Source organism: Pelmatolapia mariae, linkage group LG23 (assembly GCF_036321145.2).
Source record: "Pelmatolapia mariae isolate MD_Pm_ZW linkage group LG23, Pm_UMD_F_2, whole genome shotgun sequence".
In the NCBI taxonomy this organism is placed as follows: Eukaryota; Metazoa; Chordata; class Actinopteri; order Cichliformes; family Cichlidae; genus Pelmatolapia; species Pelmatolapia mariae.
The window spans coordinates 30411617-30427504 of record NC_086246.1 but is presented as its reverse complement, the minus strand read 5'-3'; the positions used below and the strand labels follow the sequence as shown (position 1 = coordinate 30427504).

Below are 15888 nucleotides of genomic sequence, written 5' to 3'. Positions count from 1 at the left end.
CTGCCTCACAGAAACCTGGCTATCGGACAAGGTACCGGACTCCGCAGTACAACTACCGGGGTTCTCTGTGCACCGCGCGGACAGGTCACAGGAGCTTACTGGGAAAAGCAGAGGCGGTGGTGTATGTTTCATGATCAACAACAGCTGGTGTGATTATGCGAACGTGCACCCGGTCAAATCTTTCTGCTCACCGGACCTGGAGTACCTGATGATTAAGTGCCGGCCATTCTGGCTACCGAGGGAATTCACAGCAGTGATTATTACGGCTGTTTACATTCCCCCACAAGCCGACACTGACCGAGCACTCAGGGAACTGTACAGCGCGATCAGCAGTGAGGAAACCACACACCCAGAGGCGGCGTTTATCACGACCGGGGACTTTAATAAGGGTAACCTGAAGAAAGTCTCACAAAAACTCCACCAACACATCCATTTCAGCACTCGTGGAGACCGGCTTCTTGACCACTGCTACACCTCTTTCCGGGATGCATACAAAGCCCTCCCCCGCGCCCCATTCGGCCAATCAGATCACCGCTCCATCCTGCTCCTGCCCGCCTACAGGCAGAAGCTGAAACAGGAAGCTCCAACCCTGAGGGCGGTGCACCGTTGGTCGGACCAATCGGAGTCTACGCTGCGGGACTGTTTTGATCACGCGGACTGGGAAATGTTTCACGTGGCTGCTAAAGACATTGATGAGTACACAGACTCAGTCTGCGGATTTATCAGAAAATGCGTGGAAGATGTCGTCCCATCCAGAACAGTTAAATCCTTCCCAAATCAAAAACCCTGGATTAACAGAGATGTTCGCACAGCACTGGCGGCACGGAGCACCGCTTTTGCCTCCGCGAACACATCGGACTACAAACACGCACATTACCAACTCCGGAAGACGATCAAAGCAGCCAAACGTGAGTACAGGGACAGGGTGGAGCAACAGTTTGACAACTCTCGGAGTATGTGGCAGGGACTAAACACGATCACAGACTTTAGAGGGAAAACCAGCACACCGCAGACCACGGCCTCTCTGTGTGAGGATCTAAACGTATTCTGCGCTAGATTCGACACAGCGAACACCACGAGACCGGACAGTGTGCGCACCGCGGATGACGTCAGTGCGCACACTGTGTCTGAGGAGGATGTGCGGAAGTGCTTCAGGAGGGTGAACGCACGCAAAGCTACTGGTCCGGACGGGATTCCCGGCCGCGTCCTCAAGTCATGCGCGGCTCAGCTGGCTGGAGTGTTTACACACATCTTCAACCTTTCCCTCTCTCTGTCTGTAGTCCCAGCCTGCTTCAAAATGGCCACCATCGTCCCTGTACCCAAATCCTCCACCATCTCCTCATTGAACGACTGGCGACCCGTAGCCCTGACCCCCATCGTGAGCAAATGCTTCGAGAAGCTGGTCAGGGACTTCATCTGCTCTGCACTACCCGACTCACTGGACCCTCTACAGTTCGCATACCGCCACAACAGGTCCACTGATGATGCCATAGCCCTGACACTCCATGCTGCCCTGTCACACCTGGAGAAGAGAGACACGTATGTGAGAATGCTGTTTGTAGATTACAGCTCAGCATTCAACACCATCGTTCCCTCGAAGCTGGACAGGAAACTGCAGGATCTAGGACTGAGCAGCTCCCTCGGCAGCTGGATCCTTAACTTCCTGTCTGACAGACGCCAAGTGGTCAGACTGGGCAGCACCACCTCATCCCCCATCACACTGAACACTGGTGCTCCACAGGGGTGTGTACTGAGCCCTCTCCTGTACTCACTCTACACCTACGACTGCACGGCCACTAGAAACTCCAACATCATTGTGAAGTTTGCGGACGACACTACAGTGGTGGGTCTTATCACCAACGGTGATGAGACGGCTTACAGGGAGGAGGTCAGCGCCCTGACCCACTGGTGTCAAGACAACCATCTCACCCTCAACGTCGCAAAGACAAAGGAGTTGATAGTGGACTTCCGGGGGTGCAGAGGAGTACACACCCCCATCACCATCAACGGCGCCGCTGTGGAGAGAGTGAGCAGCTTCCGCTTCCTTGGTGTACATCTGGCTGAGGATCTTACGTGGTCAGTACACATAAACAAAACAGTGAAGAAGGCGCAGCAGCGCCTCTTCTTTCTCAGGAGACTGAAAAGATTCGGCATGAGCCCCCGCATCCTCAGGACCTTCTATCGCTGTGCCATTGAGAGCATCCTCACTGGATGCATCACCACCTGGTACGGCAACAGCACCGCTCACAACCGCAAAGCTCTCCAGAGAGTAGTGCGGTGTGCTGAACGGATAATTGGAGGTGAGTTTCCCTCCCTCCAAGACATCTACAGGAAGCGGTGCCTGAGGAAAGCGGGGAGGATCATCAAGGACTCCAGTCACCCCAGCCATAAACTGTTCAGACTACTTCCATCAGGAAGGAGGTTCTGCAGCATCCGGTCCCGTACCAGCAGACTGAGAGACAGCTTTTTCCATCAGGCCATCAGACTGCTGAACACTTCATAGACACCTCACCCTCACTACTGGAACTTCAACATTATGCACTCCATACTGTATATAAATACCACTGTTTTGCACATACCAACCTCTGTATATTTTATATATCTTATTTTATTGTTTACTTTATTTCATTTGTAAAACATGTATATACATACTATATACACACTCAAACACACACACATAGAAAAACATATTTAGTATACACATTCAGTAATGTATATACCTTTACATATTGTACATATATTTATTACTTTTTAGATTAGCCATTTTTATATTTTGCTTGTTTTACATTATTGTATTTTGCACAACTCTGTTGCTTGTGAAGCTCGCACACAAGAATTTCACTCACATGTACTGTACCAGTGTACCTGCACATGTGATGTGACAATAAAAGTGATTTGATTTGATTTGATTTGACAATGAAGAGCCCAATAAGAGATTAATGTTTCAGTGTGTCACAGATCAAACTCTACATTTCCATCAGCATAAAAGAGATTCAGCAGCAGATCAGAATCAAGTAGAACAACATTTATACATTTTCTAAATTACCAAATTCATACATGCGCATTCCTGTGATAATGCAACGCACAGCTTGCACTTCAGTGGATTTTAGTACAGTGGTCAGTGTATTCCCCCTGCATACAATTACAAAACACACATTTTCTTTTCTTTTTTTTTTACCTGTTTAGTTATATATATTTAATTAGTTATATAATGGAAACATGGACATAATGTGTAGACTCTCAGCTTTTATTTGAGGGTGCCCATATTCAAATTGGATGAAGGGTTTAGGAGTTTCAGCAACTTTTTAAAGGGACCAAAAGACTCAAAAGCTATTTCATGGGAAGGTGTGAGAAATTCCTTCTTTATGTCATTATCAAATTAAGCAGATAAAAGGCCTGGAGTTTATTTGAGGTGTGGTGCTTGCATTTGGAAGATTTTGCTGTGAACAGACCACATGTGGTCAAAGGAGCTCTCCATGAAACAAGCCATCCTTAAACCTATCTGAGAAATTGCTACAATATTAGGACGTCCAGGGAAGACAATAGTGCTGGATGACTGCAGAATGATTTCCATATTGAAGAGAAAACCCTTTACAACATCCAACAATGTAAACAAACACTCTCCAGGAGGTAGGCGTATTGATATTCTCGGCTACCTTAAAAAAAAAAAAAAAAAACTTCTAAAAAAGCCAGCACAAAAAATGTTTTTTGGACAGATGAAACCAAGAACACCGTCTACCAGAAAGATGGCTAGAAAAAAAGTATGATGATGTCACACAGGACAGAAGCAGCTGAATGAATTCTGATGTGTTCAGAGACGTACTGTTTGCTCACATCCAGCTAAATGTAGTCAAACTGATTGGGTGGTGTTTCATAATACAGTTGGACAATGACCCAAAACAGCCAAAGTAACCCAGGAGTTTATCAAAGCAAAGAAGTGGAATATTCTTAAAAGGCCAAGTCAGTCACCTGATCTTAACCCAAATGAGCATGGATTTCACTTGTTAAAGACTAAACTACAGACAGAAAGGCCAACAAATGTCTCTTTCTAGAAACCTTCTCTAAACTTCAACTTAAGGATGTTCCAGCTGACTAATGGATTTGCTTCTCCATAGTGGTCAGATGTCTGTCTGTGTTAACGGGAACGTGGAGCTCAGTGATGGTGTAGCTAACTTGTGTGTGGATCTTATGGGGTTGTTTTCGGGTTTTTTCTCTCTTTTTGCTTTTTTCTGTTTTCGTTTTTTTGTTTTTCTTTGTTTTTTCTCGTTGCTTGTTTGGTAAATAATAAGAGAGGAAAACAATGTTCCAACATGAGAAGTTCTGTTTTGTATTCATTGTAAACAGTTTGTGTTTTCCATCTTCTTTTTTTCTTTGTAAACTATATCCACAAATACTCAATAAAAAAATGTTGAATAAAAAAAAAGAAAGGCCAACAAACAAACGGCAAATGAAAGACACTGCAGTAAAGTCACTGGGCATTGAAAAAAGAGAAAACCCAGCATCTGGTAATGTCCATGAGTTCAAGACTTCAAGACTGTCATTGCCAGCAAAGGGTTTTCAAGTATTAGAAATTAACATTTTGTTTTCAGTCATTGAATTTGTCCAATTATAGGGATTGTTTTACAAAAAATCCTTTCCTCCCATTTTTATGCAATTTTTTTTGTTCCATTTGAAATTGATTGTGGTAATGTACAAAACCAAAATTAGAAAAAAGTTGTGTCTGTCCAAATATTTATGGACCTAACTGTAAGTAAGTAAAAATTTATTTATATAGCACCTTTCTAGACAGAGAATCACAAAGTGCTGCACATAGAAACAAGTCATAAAACATGAAACAAACAACATAAACAGGGAAGAATTAACCAAAAGCAATTCTCAAAAGGTGAGTTTTGAGTTGTTTTTTAAAAGCGTCTACTGAGTCCACAGTTCTTAGGCTCAGAGCGAGAGAGTTCCACAGTCTGGAGGCTGTTAGGTCTGAACTCGCAGGCCCCGCTAGTTCAGAGACTTATCCCCGTGAACAAAGCAAGACAATCAGAGGTCGACCGGTTTCAAACTTGCAAGGGAAGCCGGTCGGATCAGGATCTTGGAACTACAAGATCCTCACCTGATCCCAGCCAACTCCAAAAAAACAGCGTCCCCTTGCAGCATTTTATTCAGCGAACACATAACCCCATTGTAAAACCCATATGGTGTGTCATAAAAGTTAAAGGCACTGTGTGTGTGTGCATGCACATGAGCGTGTGTGTGTGTGTGTGTGTGTGTGTGTGTGTATCTCTGTATACGTGACTTCCTGCTGGTCATAAAAGGGTCATCTCCCCTATATGGCTCAACTCCTTTAATGGTCCACCACACCATTGTTTTTTGTTTTGTGCACTTTATGTTTAATATACATATTTTTTTTTGTGCCTGCAATGAACAAATAAATGAAATGAAATGAAAATGAAATATACAAGCACAGGTGAGCCCATAAATGGCAGGAAGTAAACATTCCTTACTAAAGAAGCAAACCAGAACCTTACATAGAATGTTCCTGCAATTAAACACTATAGCTATCCCTCCCCATCATCCTACATGTAGGGGAGGGACAGAAAAATATCTAAACATGCAGTTCAGGACAAGGTTTACAATTTTAAGTACAACAATGACAACTTTTATCAAAATGACTCCAACAGGGGCCACAGTGGCAAAAGCTCTATCACCTTTAGTTCTCATCTTAGTGTGCTGTATAGCAAGTATGCCCTGATCAGATGATCTCAGGGACCTGCTAGGGACACGGGGCTGTAGAAGATCAGAAATGTAAACTGGTGCCAGTCCTTGCGAAGATCTAAAAGTCAAAACCAGGATCTTAAAATGGACTCTGAATTCAACAGGAAGCCAGTGTAACTGAAATAGCAACAGTGTTGCATGTGACTATTTGGAGGATTTGGTCAGAAGCCTAGCAGCAGTGTTTTGCACAACCTGCTGACGATCCAGGGAACCTTTGTTTAGACACATATAAAAAGTGAGTTACAGTAGTCCAAGCATGAAGAAATAAATGTATGTATAGCAATCTCCAGTTCTGAGCGAGATACAATACATCTTAACTTAGCAACATTTCTTAAATGATAAAAAAAAGTTTTGTATTCATTGTAAACAGTTTGTGTTTTCCATCCATCTTCATCCGCTTTATCCGGGGCCGGGTCACGGGGGCAGCAGCCTAAGCAGAGAAGCCCAGACCTCCCTCTCCCCAGCCACCTCCTCCAGCTTATCCGGGGGAACACCAAGGCGTTCCCAGGCCAGCGGAGAGATATAATCTCTCCAGCGTGTCCTGGGTCTGCCCCGGGGCCTCCTCCTGGTGGGACATGCCCGGAACACCTCACCCAGGAGGCGCCCAGGAGGCATCCTTGTCAGATGCCCGAACCACCTCAGCTGGCTCCTTTCGATGTGGAGGAGCAGCGGCTCTACTCTGAGCCCCTCCCGGATGGCTGAACTTCTCACCCTATCTCTAAGGGAGAGAGGGATGGATGGATGGATGGATAAAAAAAGTTTTGTATAATTTGTAAACAGTTTGTGTTTTCCATCTTTTTGTCTTACACTATCGATAGGGCTTACACTATCTGGGGTAAAAATCTGTCAGGAGTGCTTAAGTCCTCCTTAAGGAGGACTTAAGTTTTCCCCTCATTAAGTTTGAGGAACTTAACAGCCATCCAACGTTTGATCGAATCTAAGCAGTCATTCAGAAGCTGGAGTTTAGATAAATCTTGGGGCTTAAAAAAATGTATAACTGAATCTCATCAGCATAACAGTGATAGGAAATGTCCTCGGAGGGGCTCATTATACGTTGGAGGGGAAGAAGCTATATTAAAAACAATAAACCCCCAAAACAAAATCTTGAGGGACACCGTAAGGAAGGGAGGTAGAGGATGACCTGAAATCAGAGACCGTCACAGAAAAACATTGGTGATGTAACTATGAGGAGAACCACTCCAAGGCAGTTCCAGATATGCCAACCCAATATTTTAGCCTTTCAAGCAAAGTGTTGTGGTTAACTGTGTCAAAAGCCGATGTGAGGTCCATCATAAGCAGAACAGAACATTTTCCTGCATCATTACTCATCAAAATGTCACTAGAGACTTTAAGAAGGGCTGTTTCCGTAGAGTGAACTCTACGAAAGCCGGACTGAAACTTGTCAAAAAGGCTGTGTTTGTCTAGAACTGCTATAAGTTGCTTAGCCACAAGCTTTTCTAGAAGGTTAGCAATTAATGGTAATTGGTAACTGTATGATCTATACTGCACATAAAACATGATATAATTGCTATAATAAATGCAAATTGAGAGACAAACAGGAGAGACATTTTCATTGATGCAGAAGACAATCAATGAACTCACTTCACAGCTGACTGTGATGAATGACTGTTTTTTTTAGTTTCAAAGAGACATGAGGGGTACTCCCCAAAGTCTGGCCTGGATCAGTGTCTGTGGTTACCATACTTACTGGAAAAGCTACTGTGAATTAAACAGCTGGCATCAGGTTAACTTACCGGCGATATGAGTCTTTACATTTTTTATTACAAAAGAAATGTACGAATTAGTTAATTTATAGTTATCATATTTATAGTTATCAGTGTCATAGAATTCCAGTCTAACACATATGAACATCAGATCAAATCACAGGGCTGCTGTACATCGAAGGACCAGCAGGTGTTAGTACTTCCAAATAAGCGGTTAAACAAGGCTTCGGTGTGATCTGCCTTTTGGTGAAGCAATTGGCCGGAAAGATTCGACACATTCATGGGGCTTCATCACATTATCACTATTTAGAGTTTATAGCAGCACCATTACCGCTTGTGATTTGAAATGCATTCTGAGATACCTGGTTGTCCCAAGTCAACACTACCGCCAGTCCATAGCAATCAGTTATCTAAGATCAAACTGTCTTCATTTACTGTGCGCGGTAAGCAATAAGATGTTACACAAGCTGGAGTGGCAGTGTTAACCCCACCTCCTGACTTTGATGGGTGACAAATGAAATTAATTAATGAACAAACCTGCAGGGCCAGGAGTGCTAAAATGAATTAAGTAAATACGTCATTAAATAATTAATTTAATGTTTCAATAATTGATTAAGTAAATATATAATTATTAATTAAATGTGTCATTGATTAATTAATTTGGAAATAAATCATTGAATAAATGTTTTAAATTTAATTAATGACATTTAATAAATTATTTAATAACATGTTTAATTAATAAAGATGATATTTTATTAAGATCATATTTTTTTTCAAAGGTTCAGACCAGAAAGTTTAACATGTTATTATTTTTCTCATTATTGTCTCTTCAGATTGAGTGTCTGTAATCTCTCAGAGAGAAGCTGTGAAACTCTGTCTTCACTTCTCAGCTCCCAGCCCTCTAGTTTGAGAGAGCTTAACCTGAGTAACAATGACCTGAAGGACTCTGGAGTGAAAGTTTTGTCTTCTGGACTAGAAAGTCTGTATTGTAAACTGGAAACACTCAGGTCAGCATTCTTAAAATGGTCAATAAATGACTATTTAAAATCTTTAAGCAATGCAGGGCTTTCTGTTGTGATTTGTCAAATTATCTATTATATTGTTGATCCTAATCTGCATGATGTATCTGATCAAAAAATGAAAAACGTTTTAAAAAAGTGTTGGAAGTTGTCCAACATATTGAAGTCCTCTTCTGAAGTCCTCTTCTGCATACAATATGTTAGTATTCCCCTCTCTCGTTTTGTCTTTTTCTCTTCCTTTTTCCCAATGAAATCTTTACATGATGTCAGCCTCACCGATAGCACAGTTCAGTGGAGGTAACCATTAATTAGCCACTTTGGTTTGGTTCTGAAAAGATTTGATGAGCTGTGAAAATTTTTTTATTTCAGATGTTTTTGTTGTCCTCACAAGGTAATATAAGATATAAAAACTTTTATAATATAGACTTATTTTACTGTCATAATTTGGCCCAATATTTTCATTAAAACCAAAAAGCAACAAAGCTGATGACACCCGAAACAGCCTCAGCCCTACTTTATGTATTTTTTGTCTTAATTTTTATTTCATTAAGTTTTATCATTTGTAGATTTTAAGGTTTAGATTGGCTAAACCTTAAACCTTAGATTTTAATGGCTATTTCTAACTCCTGTTTTAGTCATGTCATTTTTTAATGATTTTTGGCTGCAATTTTTCTGTTTGCATTTATGTTGCTATTCTCTAAGAGTATTTGTCATGTCTGCAGGCTGTCAGGCTGCCTGATCACAGAAGAAGGTTGCAAGTCTCTAGTCTCAGCTTTTAGCCTCAATTCTTCCCATCTGAAAGAGCTGGACCTGAGCTACAATAATCCTGGAGAGGCAGGAGTGAAGATGCTTGAGCAGCTAAGACTGGACACTCTGAGGTATGTAGATGGCCGTTACAACCACAAACAATGTCTGATAGATGAGGAAACTGACCCTGTCTGATTACTTCATGTTTGAAACTAGTGTTATTTGAACAATTCCCTTTTTTTTCCCCATTCTGGTCTAACATAAACTGTAGATGTCTGTATGGGGTCTCAAAGGACAAATTCTCTGCCAACAACAATGGTGCAACCTGTTCAAACTGATCTCTGGAAAGGAACTTACATTTTTACTCTCTGACCTTTATTTAGATTAAGTTTTATCTGTGTGTAGAGACCATGCCCAGGACATGTTTAGCCCCTAATTCTGACATTGTTTGCCTAGCTTAGAAAAAAGAATTGTAAAAATAAATGGATTACTAGGTCACTCAACCTAACTGGCCACCTGCTAAAATGGGCTTTGCACTGCTAGTTTGCTGCTTCTGAGCGTTTACTACTGAGACTTGTCTGTGCTAAAATATCAAATTGATCTTCTGGACTTTGTGATGACACAGTCACAGTTACATATAGTCAAAGTTAATTAACTTTGGTCGATCAACCTTGAAATTCAAATTCAAATTATAATAAGAAATAATCATTACAGCAAAAAGCAAATACTAAGGAACAATGGAATGGAGTTGGTGGAGCAGACTAGTGGGTGTTTTGACTGTAAAGCCGGTCTGGCATTAACAACCACTGTTCCTGTTACCCTGCAGCCTGCACTGCAGGATATGTACTGTGCCACTGAGAGCTCCAGAAAGAGCCTGCATGGTGGCCCTGCAGCCAACCAGCACTTCAGTCAAATGTCATTGATATAATTTTTGCGTAAATAAATGAAGATGATGAGCCTTTAAACACACTTACAAAAGGAACATGTAAACATATGCTATAATTATTTTAGTGTGATGCTGTGATGCATCATATTGTGAAATATCACTGACATTACATACTGTGCTCAATTGAACTCTCAAATGTACAAATACTTGTTTTGATATATACTGTTATGTACTGTTAGGAGAATATGAAATAAATCTATACATCATAAAGGTCAGCCAGAAAACATTAAAGTTTAGGACAGAAGCAATCCGAAAATGACAAGTATGAGAATGAGAGTGAGTGAAACAGAGCAAGAGAATACGAAAACAGAAACAAATGAAAAGTGAAGTGACAATTGCTTCCATTTGACTTAACTGCAAGTGCTTCTGTTTGCACATTGATCTGATTATTTGTGCATTCTTACCATTCACATTCAGGTCAAGTAGCAGCACATCACAGACGGGAAAATAAAAAGTAAGCAGGTCCCTCAGTGATCATTCACATGCAGAAAAATACAACATACCTGTTAATTAACAGGTCACAGAGTCACTGATGTTGTCAATTTAGAACAAACAGAGAGAAGACAGAGTCTGAACAAAACAATAATAGATGATTTTACATGAACTACAAAATGAACCAGCTGATTTTATAGGGTGATGAAAGAGGAACTCTTTCTCAGAATGAGTGGCAGGAAGCAGGAATGTTGACTTAATTTTAGGTAAATTAAGCTCATTGGCTATTCCTGCTGTTTGTGTCATATCACAGTGGGATGTTGTATCCTGTCTCATTTATTACAGTTATAATTGTTTACAGACTAAAGCAGGCAATTGCAGATTTGTGTTCTAATACGTGGCGCTATTAAATTAAATCTATGAATTATTCCATCCTGACTGAAGCATAACCTTTGTAAAAGCAATAGCAAAGAGTTAGGGTACACTAATGATCATGAGGATCACATCATATTCTATGACCGCTATATTAGCTCAAAATATGTGATGCACTGGGTGCCTGCACTCTACCTGTACTAAATCATTGTTTGTACCCAGTCCCAGTCTTTAGGTTTAATGTGCACCCACTCCCTGACAGCGTGAATGAATGTCACAGTGTGCTGAACTTTGACTGTGGCACGTGTTGAGTGCTCTCTGGACATCGTGCTTAATAATAAAGATTATGATGTAATGTGATAATCATTTTTGCTCTTTTGAAGTTTAGACATTTTCTTCAAGTGTATGTGTCAAAATGTTGGATTGTTCCTTTATCAGTGTCTAACAGTATGTGTATGAGAGCAATGTAATGCCCATGTGTGCATGCTGAAAGAGACTGTGCTGGTCTGACCCCCCTCCTCCTTTCAGGGTGGAGCCTGCTGGAGAACAATGGTTGACACCAGGTCTGAGGAAGTGTAAGTGTGTTTTTAATGTGATTCATGAAAAGAAAGAAGCACACATTCAACCATCTTCAAACTGTCACATCACTCATTCACATCTCTGATGTCAGGAGTCATCATCAAAGTGTCAATCAATGAACGGATGATGGATCAATAACTGCAGCTGGATTGTGTTTGTTCTCTCCATCAGATTCCTGTCAACTCACAATCGACACAAACACAGTAAACAGAAACCTCAGACTGTCTGACAACAACAGGAAGGTGACACGTGTTTTATCGATTCCATTATATCCTGATCATCCAGACAGATTTGACTGGTATCCTCAGCTGCTGTGTAAAGATGAGCTTGAAGGTCGCTGTTACTGGGAGGTTGAGTGGAAAAGAACGGCTTGGATAATAGTGAGTTACAGAGGAATCAAAAGGAAAGGAAGGAGTGATGAGTGTGTGTTTGGTTTAAATGATCAGTCCTGGAGTCTCAGATGCTCTAATGATGCTCATTCTGTCTGGCACAGAAGCATAAAAACATCCGTCTCCTCCTCCTCCTCTGTCTCTAACAGAGTAGCAGTGTATGTGGACTGTCCTGCTGGCACTCTGTCCTTCTACAAAGTCTCCTCTGACACTCTGATCCACCTCCACACCTTCAACACCACATTCACTGAACCTCTTTATCCTGGATTTGGGTTCTGGGCTCCATCGGACGGTTTAGCAAAGGGTATTATCGACATTTATGGCCCTCCTTTGAATAAACTATTATTTGACTTTGAGTCAGTGACTCTGTGTAGTTAGTGTTCCCCTGTTAGAGAAACCGTTCAGTCTGTACATATTTGTCTCTTTCACTCCGATACACATCATGAGATGTATTAAAGATCCTGATATTTATTTTCAGTACATTTAGAATGATGAATTAAATCAACTTTGGCATGTCAGTGGTGGCATTTGGAGAATTAAATCATCCTTTAGAAACTAGATATAAATATTATATTTTCCAACATGATTATTTTTCTGTGGTACAGATGACAATGAAAAGATATAAACAGTCTGCAAATAATAAGTTATTAATTCAAATGATTATTAACGCCACAAGAGAAGATTTCCTGTTATTTGTACCACTCACTTGGTCATGTGATCTGGCTGTGCAGTCCATCATAACTGACATCGCTTTCTACTTTGATATTTTCATGGTAAATAGACTGATTCTTGTTTAGCACTTTTCTGCACACATTCATACACTGATGGATGATGGGAAGGGTTAGTATCTTGCTGAAGTATATTTTGCATGCCAACTGGAGCAGCCAGGGATTGAACCACCAACATTCTGATCATTAGATGCATTGCTCTATCTCCTGAGCTATAGCCAGCCATCATCAAAGCTCTTCCTGTCACGGTCTGTGTGGCAGACCGTGGGGAATGTTGGAGACAGGACCCAAACGCTGGACTTAGTGGAAATGAGCAGTGCATTTATTTACAGTGAGGTAAATGTACACCACACAAATAATCTCCAGAGTGCTCCCTTGACTCCCGTGACGTGTCTTCTCCCAAGTGCTGGTATCCCGTGCTTTCTGCCCCTGTGCCTACGCACACCCCTGTGCGTCCTGCTGTCCTGTGTTCTGCTCTCCTTCTGAGGAAAAACAACAGAAGCCGACGTTATGGCACCAACTCCAGCAGGCATATACAAACAGCACTTAAAACACTGACATGGAGTCTAACTCAACGATCCTGCGCCGGAGGAAGCTCCATCGCTCTGTTAAGTAGCTCCCCCGACGAGCCTGATCAGAAGCAGGTGTGTGGGAACATAGGCGTGACCAGCAGCCGGCAGGACCACACCCATCAGGCCTGCAGGTGGCTGTCCTTCATCCTCCAGCCACACCCGCAGACACACACACGAACACACACACGAACACACACCAGCATGGAACACAAAAGCACAGTGCCGCAAACATACATCCAATAATAATAATAATGATAATGATAATAATAATAAAGGTCCACACTGTGCACGGACCCCGAGTCCCCGGAACCGGGTCCGTGACACTTCCCTGTCGTCTCAAACATGAGGAAGACAGGGAAGAGAGTGGACTCATTAGTAAAATGAAAAACAGCCAATATTGACGTTTAAGACAAGTGAGGTAACAGAAATACTATATATATATGGCAGTGGTCACCATGGCAACATCAATGTTGTTTGCTGCGTATTGTATTGATCCTAATCCTGTCAGCCTCATATCAGGATATGCTGTTGTTTGTATTTGTTACCATTTTTGTCTTTTTTTTTAACAAACTATTTTTATCTCTTGCCATTGTTTGCCAGTGAGTGAAACAAAATTTTGTTCCATCTTTCTACAATAAAAAATATCTTTATCTTAATTATTGTATGTGCAGAGTTGTAGTTACTTACAGTGACCACTAGAGGCCAGTGATCCTAATAGTTTTCCTTGAACCGTCCAGTTCATCCACATTAATGAAGCTGTTGGTGATTAACGCTTATCAGTACAACTATAAAAACAATATTAAACATTTAAGTGCTCTACAAATAGTTTGTCTGATATATATAACTCAGACGCCCTCTACAGGAAAGGGCAGAGCAGGCTGTACCTGCTGCGGAGACTCAGGTCGTTTGGAGTGGAGGGTCCACTCCTGAAGACCTTCTATGACTCTGTGGTGGCCTCAGCCATCTTCTATGGTGTGGTCTGCTGGGGCGGCAGCATCTCTGCTGGGGACAGGAAGAGACTGAACAGGCTGATCTGAAGGGCCAGCTCTGTTCTAGGATGCCCTCTGGACCCAGTGGAGGTGGTGAGTGACAGGAGAATGGCGGCTAAGCTGTCATCCCTGTTGGACAACATTTCCCACCCCATGCAAGAGACTCTGACAGCACTGAGCAGCTCCTTCAGTGGGAGACTGCGGCACCCACGGTGTGGGACGGAGAGATTTCGCAGGTCTTTCCTCCCCACTGCTGTCAGACTCCACAACAAAGACTTTTGCAGCTGATCAAACCCTCACACGTGCAATAAAACTGCTATATGTGCAATTCTTTTTCTGACGAAGTATTGTATTTTCTTACTCAGTTGTATATAGCATTTGTATTTCTATTTTATTCTATTGTATATATTATTATATTCTATTTTATTCTATTGTATATTGTATTGTATTTTATTTTATTGTATTGCATTCCAGTGTTTTCTAATTTCTGCTACATAACTGCACTTTTGCTGTAACAAAACAAATTTCCCACCTGTGGGACTAATAAAGGTCATCTTATCTTATCTTATAGCTAAACTGTGTTTAAAAGGGTAAATATAAATGTCAAATTGAAAGCAGATTTCACCGTAATGTACTCTATTTTTAAAATATGCCAAATATAATCTGGCTTGGTAATGTTTTACTCGTATTTTGTTTAGACAGACTAAAGCAGTAGGACATGAGATGAAACACAAGGTCTGTGTCCACCTGCTCCCCTCAAGCAGGAGGCTCCAGTCCATTTGGACCAGAACCTCTCACCATTAGAACAGCTTCTTCCCCTGTTCAGTGTTATGGAAGTTTTACAGCACTGATCTCACTTAACTCTGTAACATAACAGTGTACAATATTACTATTAGAAAGATTATTAGAGATGCAACAATCAGATGATCCCCTATGAGGTGTCCTTGGTTACAGTGTCAAGGAAGAAGTCATCTGAGGGGACAGAGAAGAAAGAAACACTTCGGTCAGTGTTGATTAAAAAGTAATCTTTTCTCTGTCTTTCAGAACCAAGTGGAGTCCCGCTTCCCCCCACATCAACCAGAACTTCTCTGAAACTGATTCTAGCTGCATGTCAATAAGAAGTCATCAGTCCATGAGTCCAGACATAGACTAGACTAGAATAGAATAGAATAGAATAGAATAGAATAAAATAATCCTTTAATTGTCCCACAAGGGGAAATTTGGTTGTAACAGCAGAAAAAAAACACATATATAAACAGAACAGGACACACACAATTTTTACATATTTACATCATGGACAATAGTTACCAAAACAGAGTACTGTACAGTTATTAAAAATTAGAGTACAGATAAGTGGCAAACCCAGGTTGTAGTGTGCAAACAGAGCAGGATACTGAAAGATGTTTAAATAGTTAAGAATATTTAGAATAATTAGAAAAGTGCAGATTGTGTATTGTACCTGTGCATTAAAAAGTAGACATGTAACTTCCAATAAGTTAGTATATATAAACTGAGAAAAGTAATGTTCAAGTTATAACAGTAGAAGTTGTTTGGTTGATTAGTGCAAGTTACAGCGCTGATGTAAACATCTATGTTTGTTGGGAGCAGTTTTGATTGTACAGTCT

The 15888-nt window shown here is 41.2% G+C and overlaps 1 protein-coding gene across 4 annotated transcripts in view; it reads left to right on the top strand.

The window, feature by feature from the left end:
* Window positions 1–14787, top strand: part of LOC134620322 (NLR family CARD domain-containing protein 3-like) — a 36026-nt gene extending 21239 nt beyond the window's left edge. For 3 of the 4 annotated variants that reach the window (XM_063466438.1, XM_063466437.1, XM_063466436.1), the window contains exons 9-12: window positions 8324–8497; window positions 9232–9387; window positions 11535–11581; window positions 11757–14787. In XM_063466438.1, coding sequence (XP_063322508.1) covers window positions 8324–8497; window positions 9232–9387; window positions 11535–11581; window positions 11757–12352 — 973 coding nt within the window. In that variant the 3' untranslated portion in view covers window positions 12353–14787. The remainder of the gene's footprint in view (window positions 1–8323; window positions 8498–9231; window positions 9388–11534; window positions 11582–11756) is intronic. The other variant, XM_063466439.1, reaches the window with a different exon arrangement.
* The last annotated feature ends 1101 nt before the right edge of the window (window positions 14788–15888 follow it).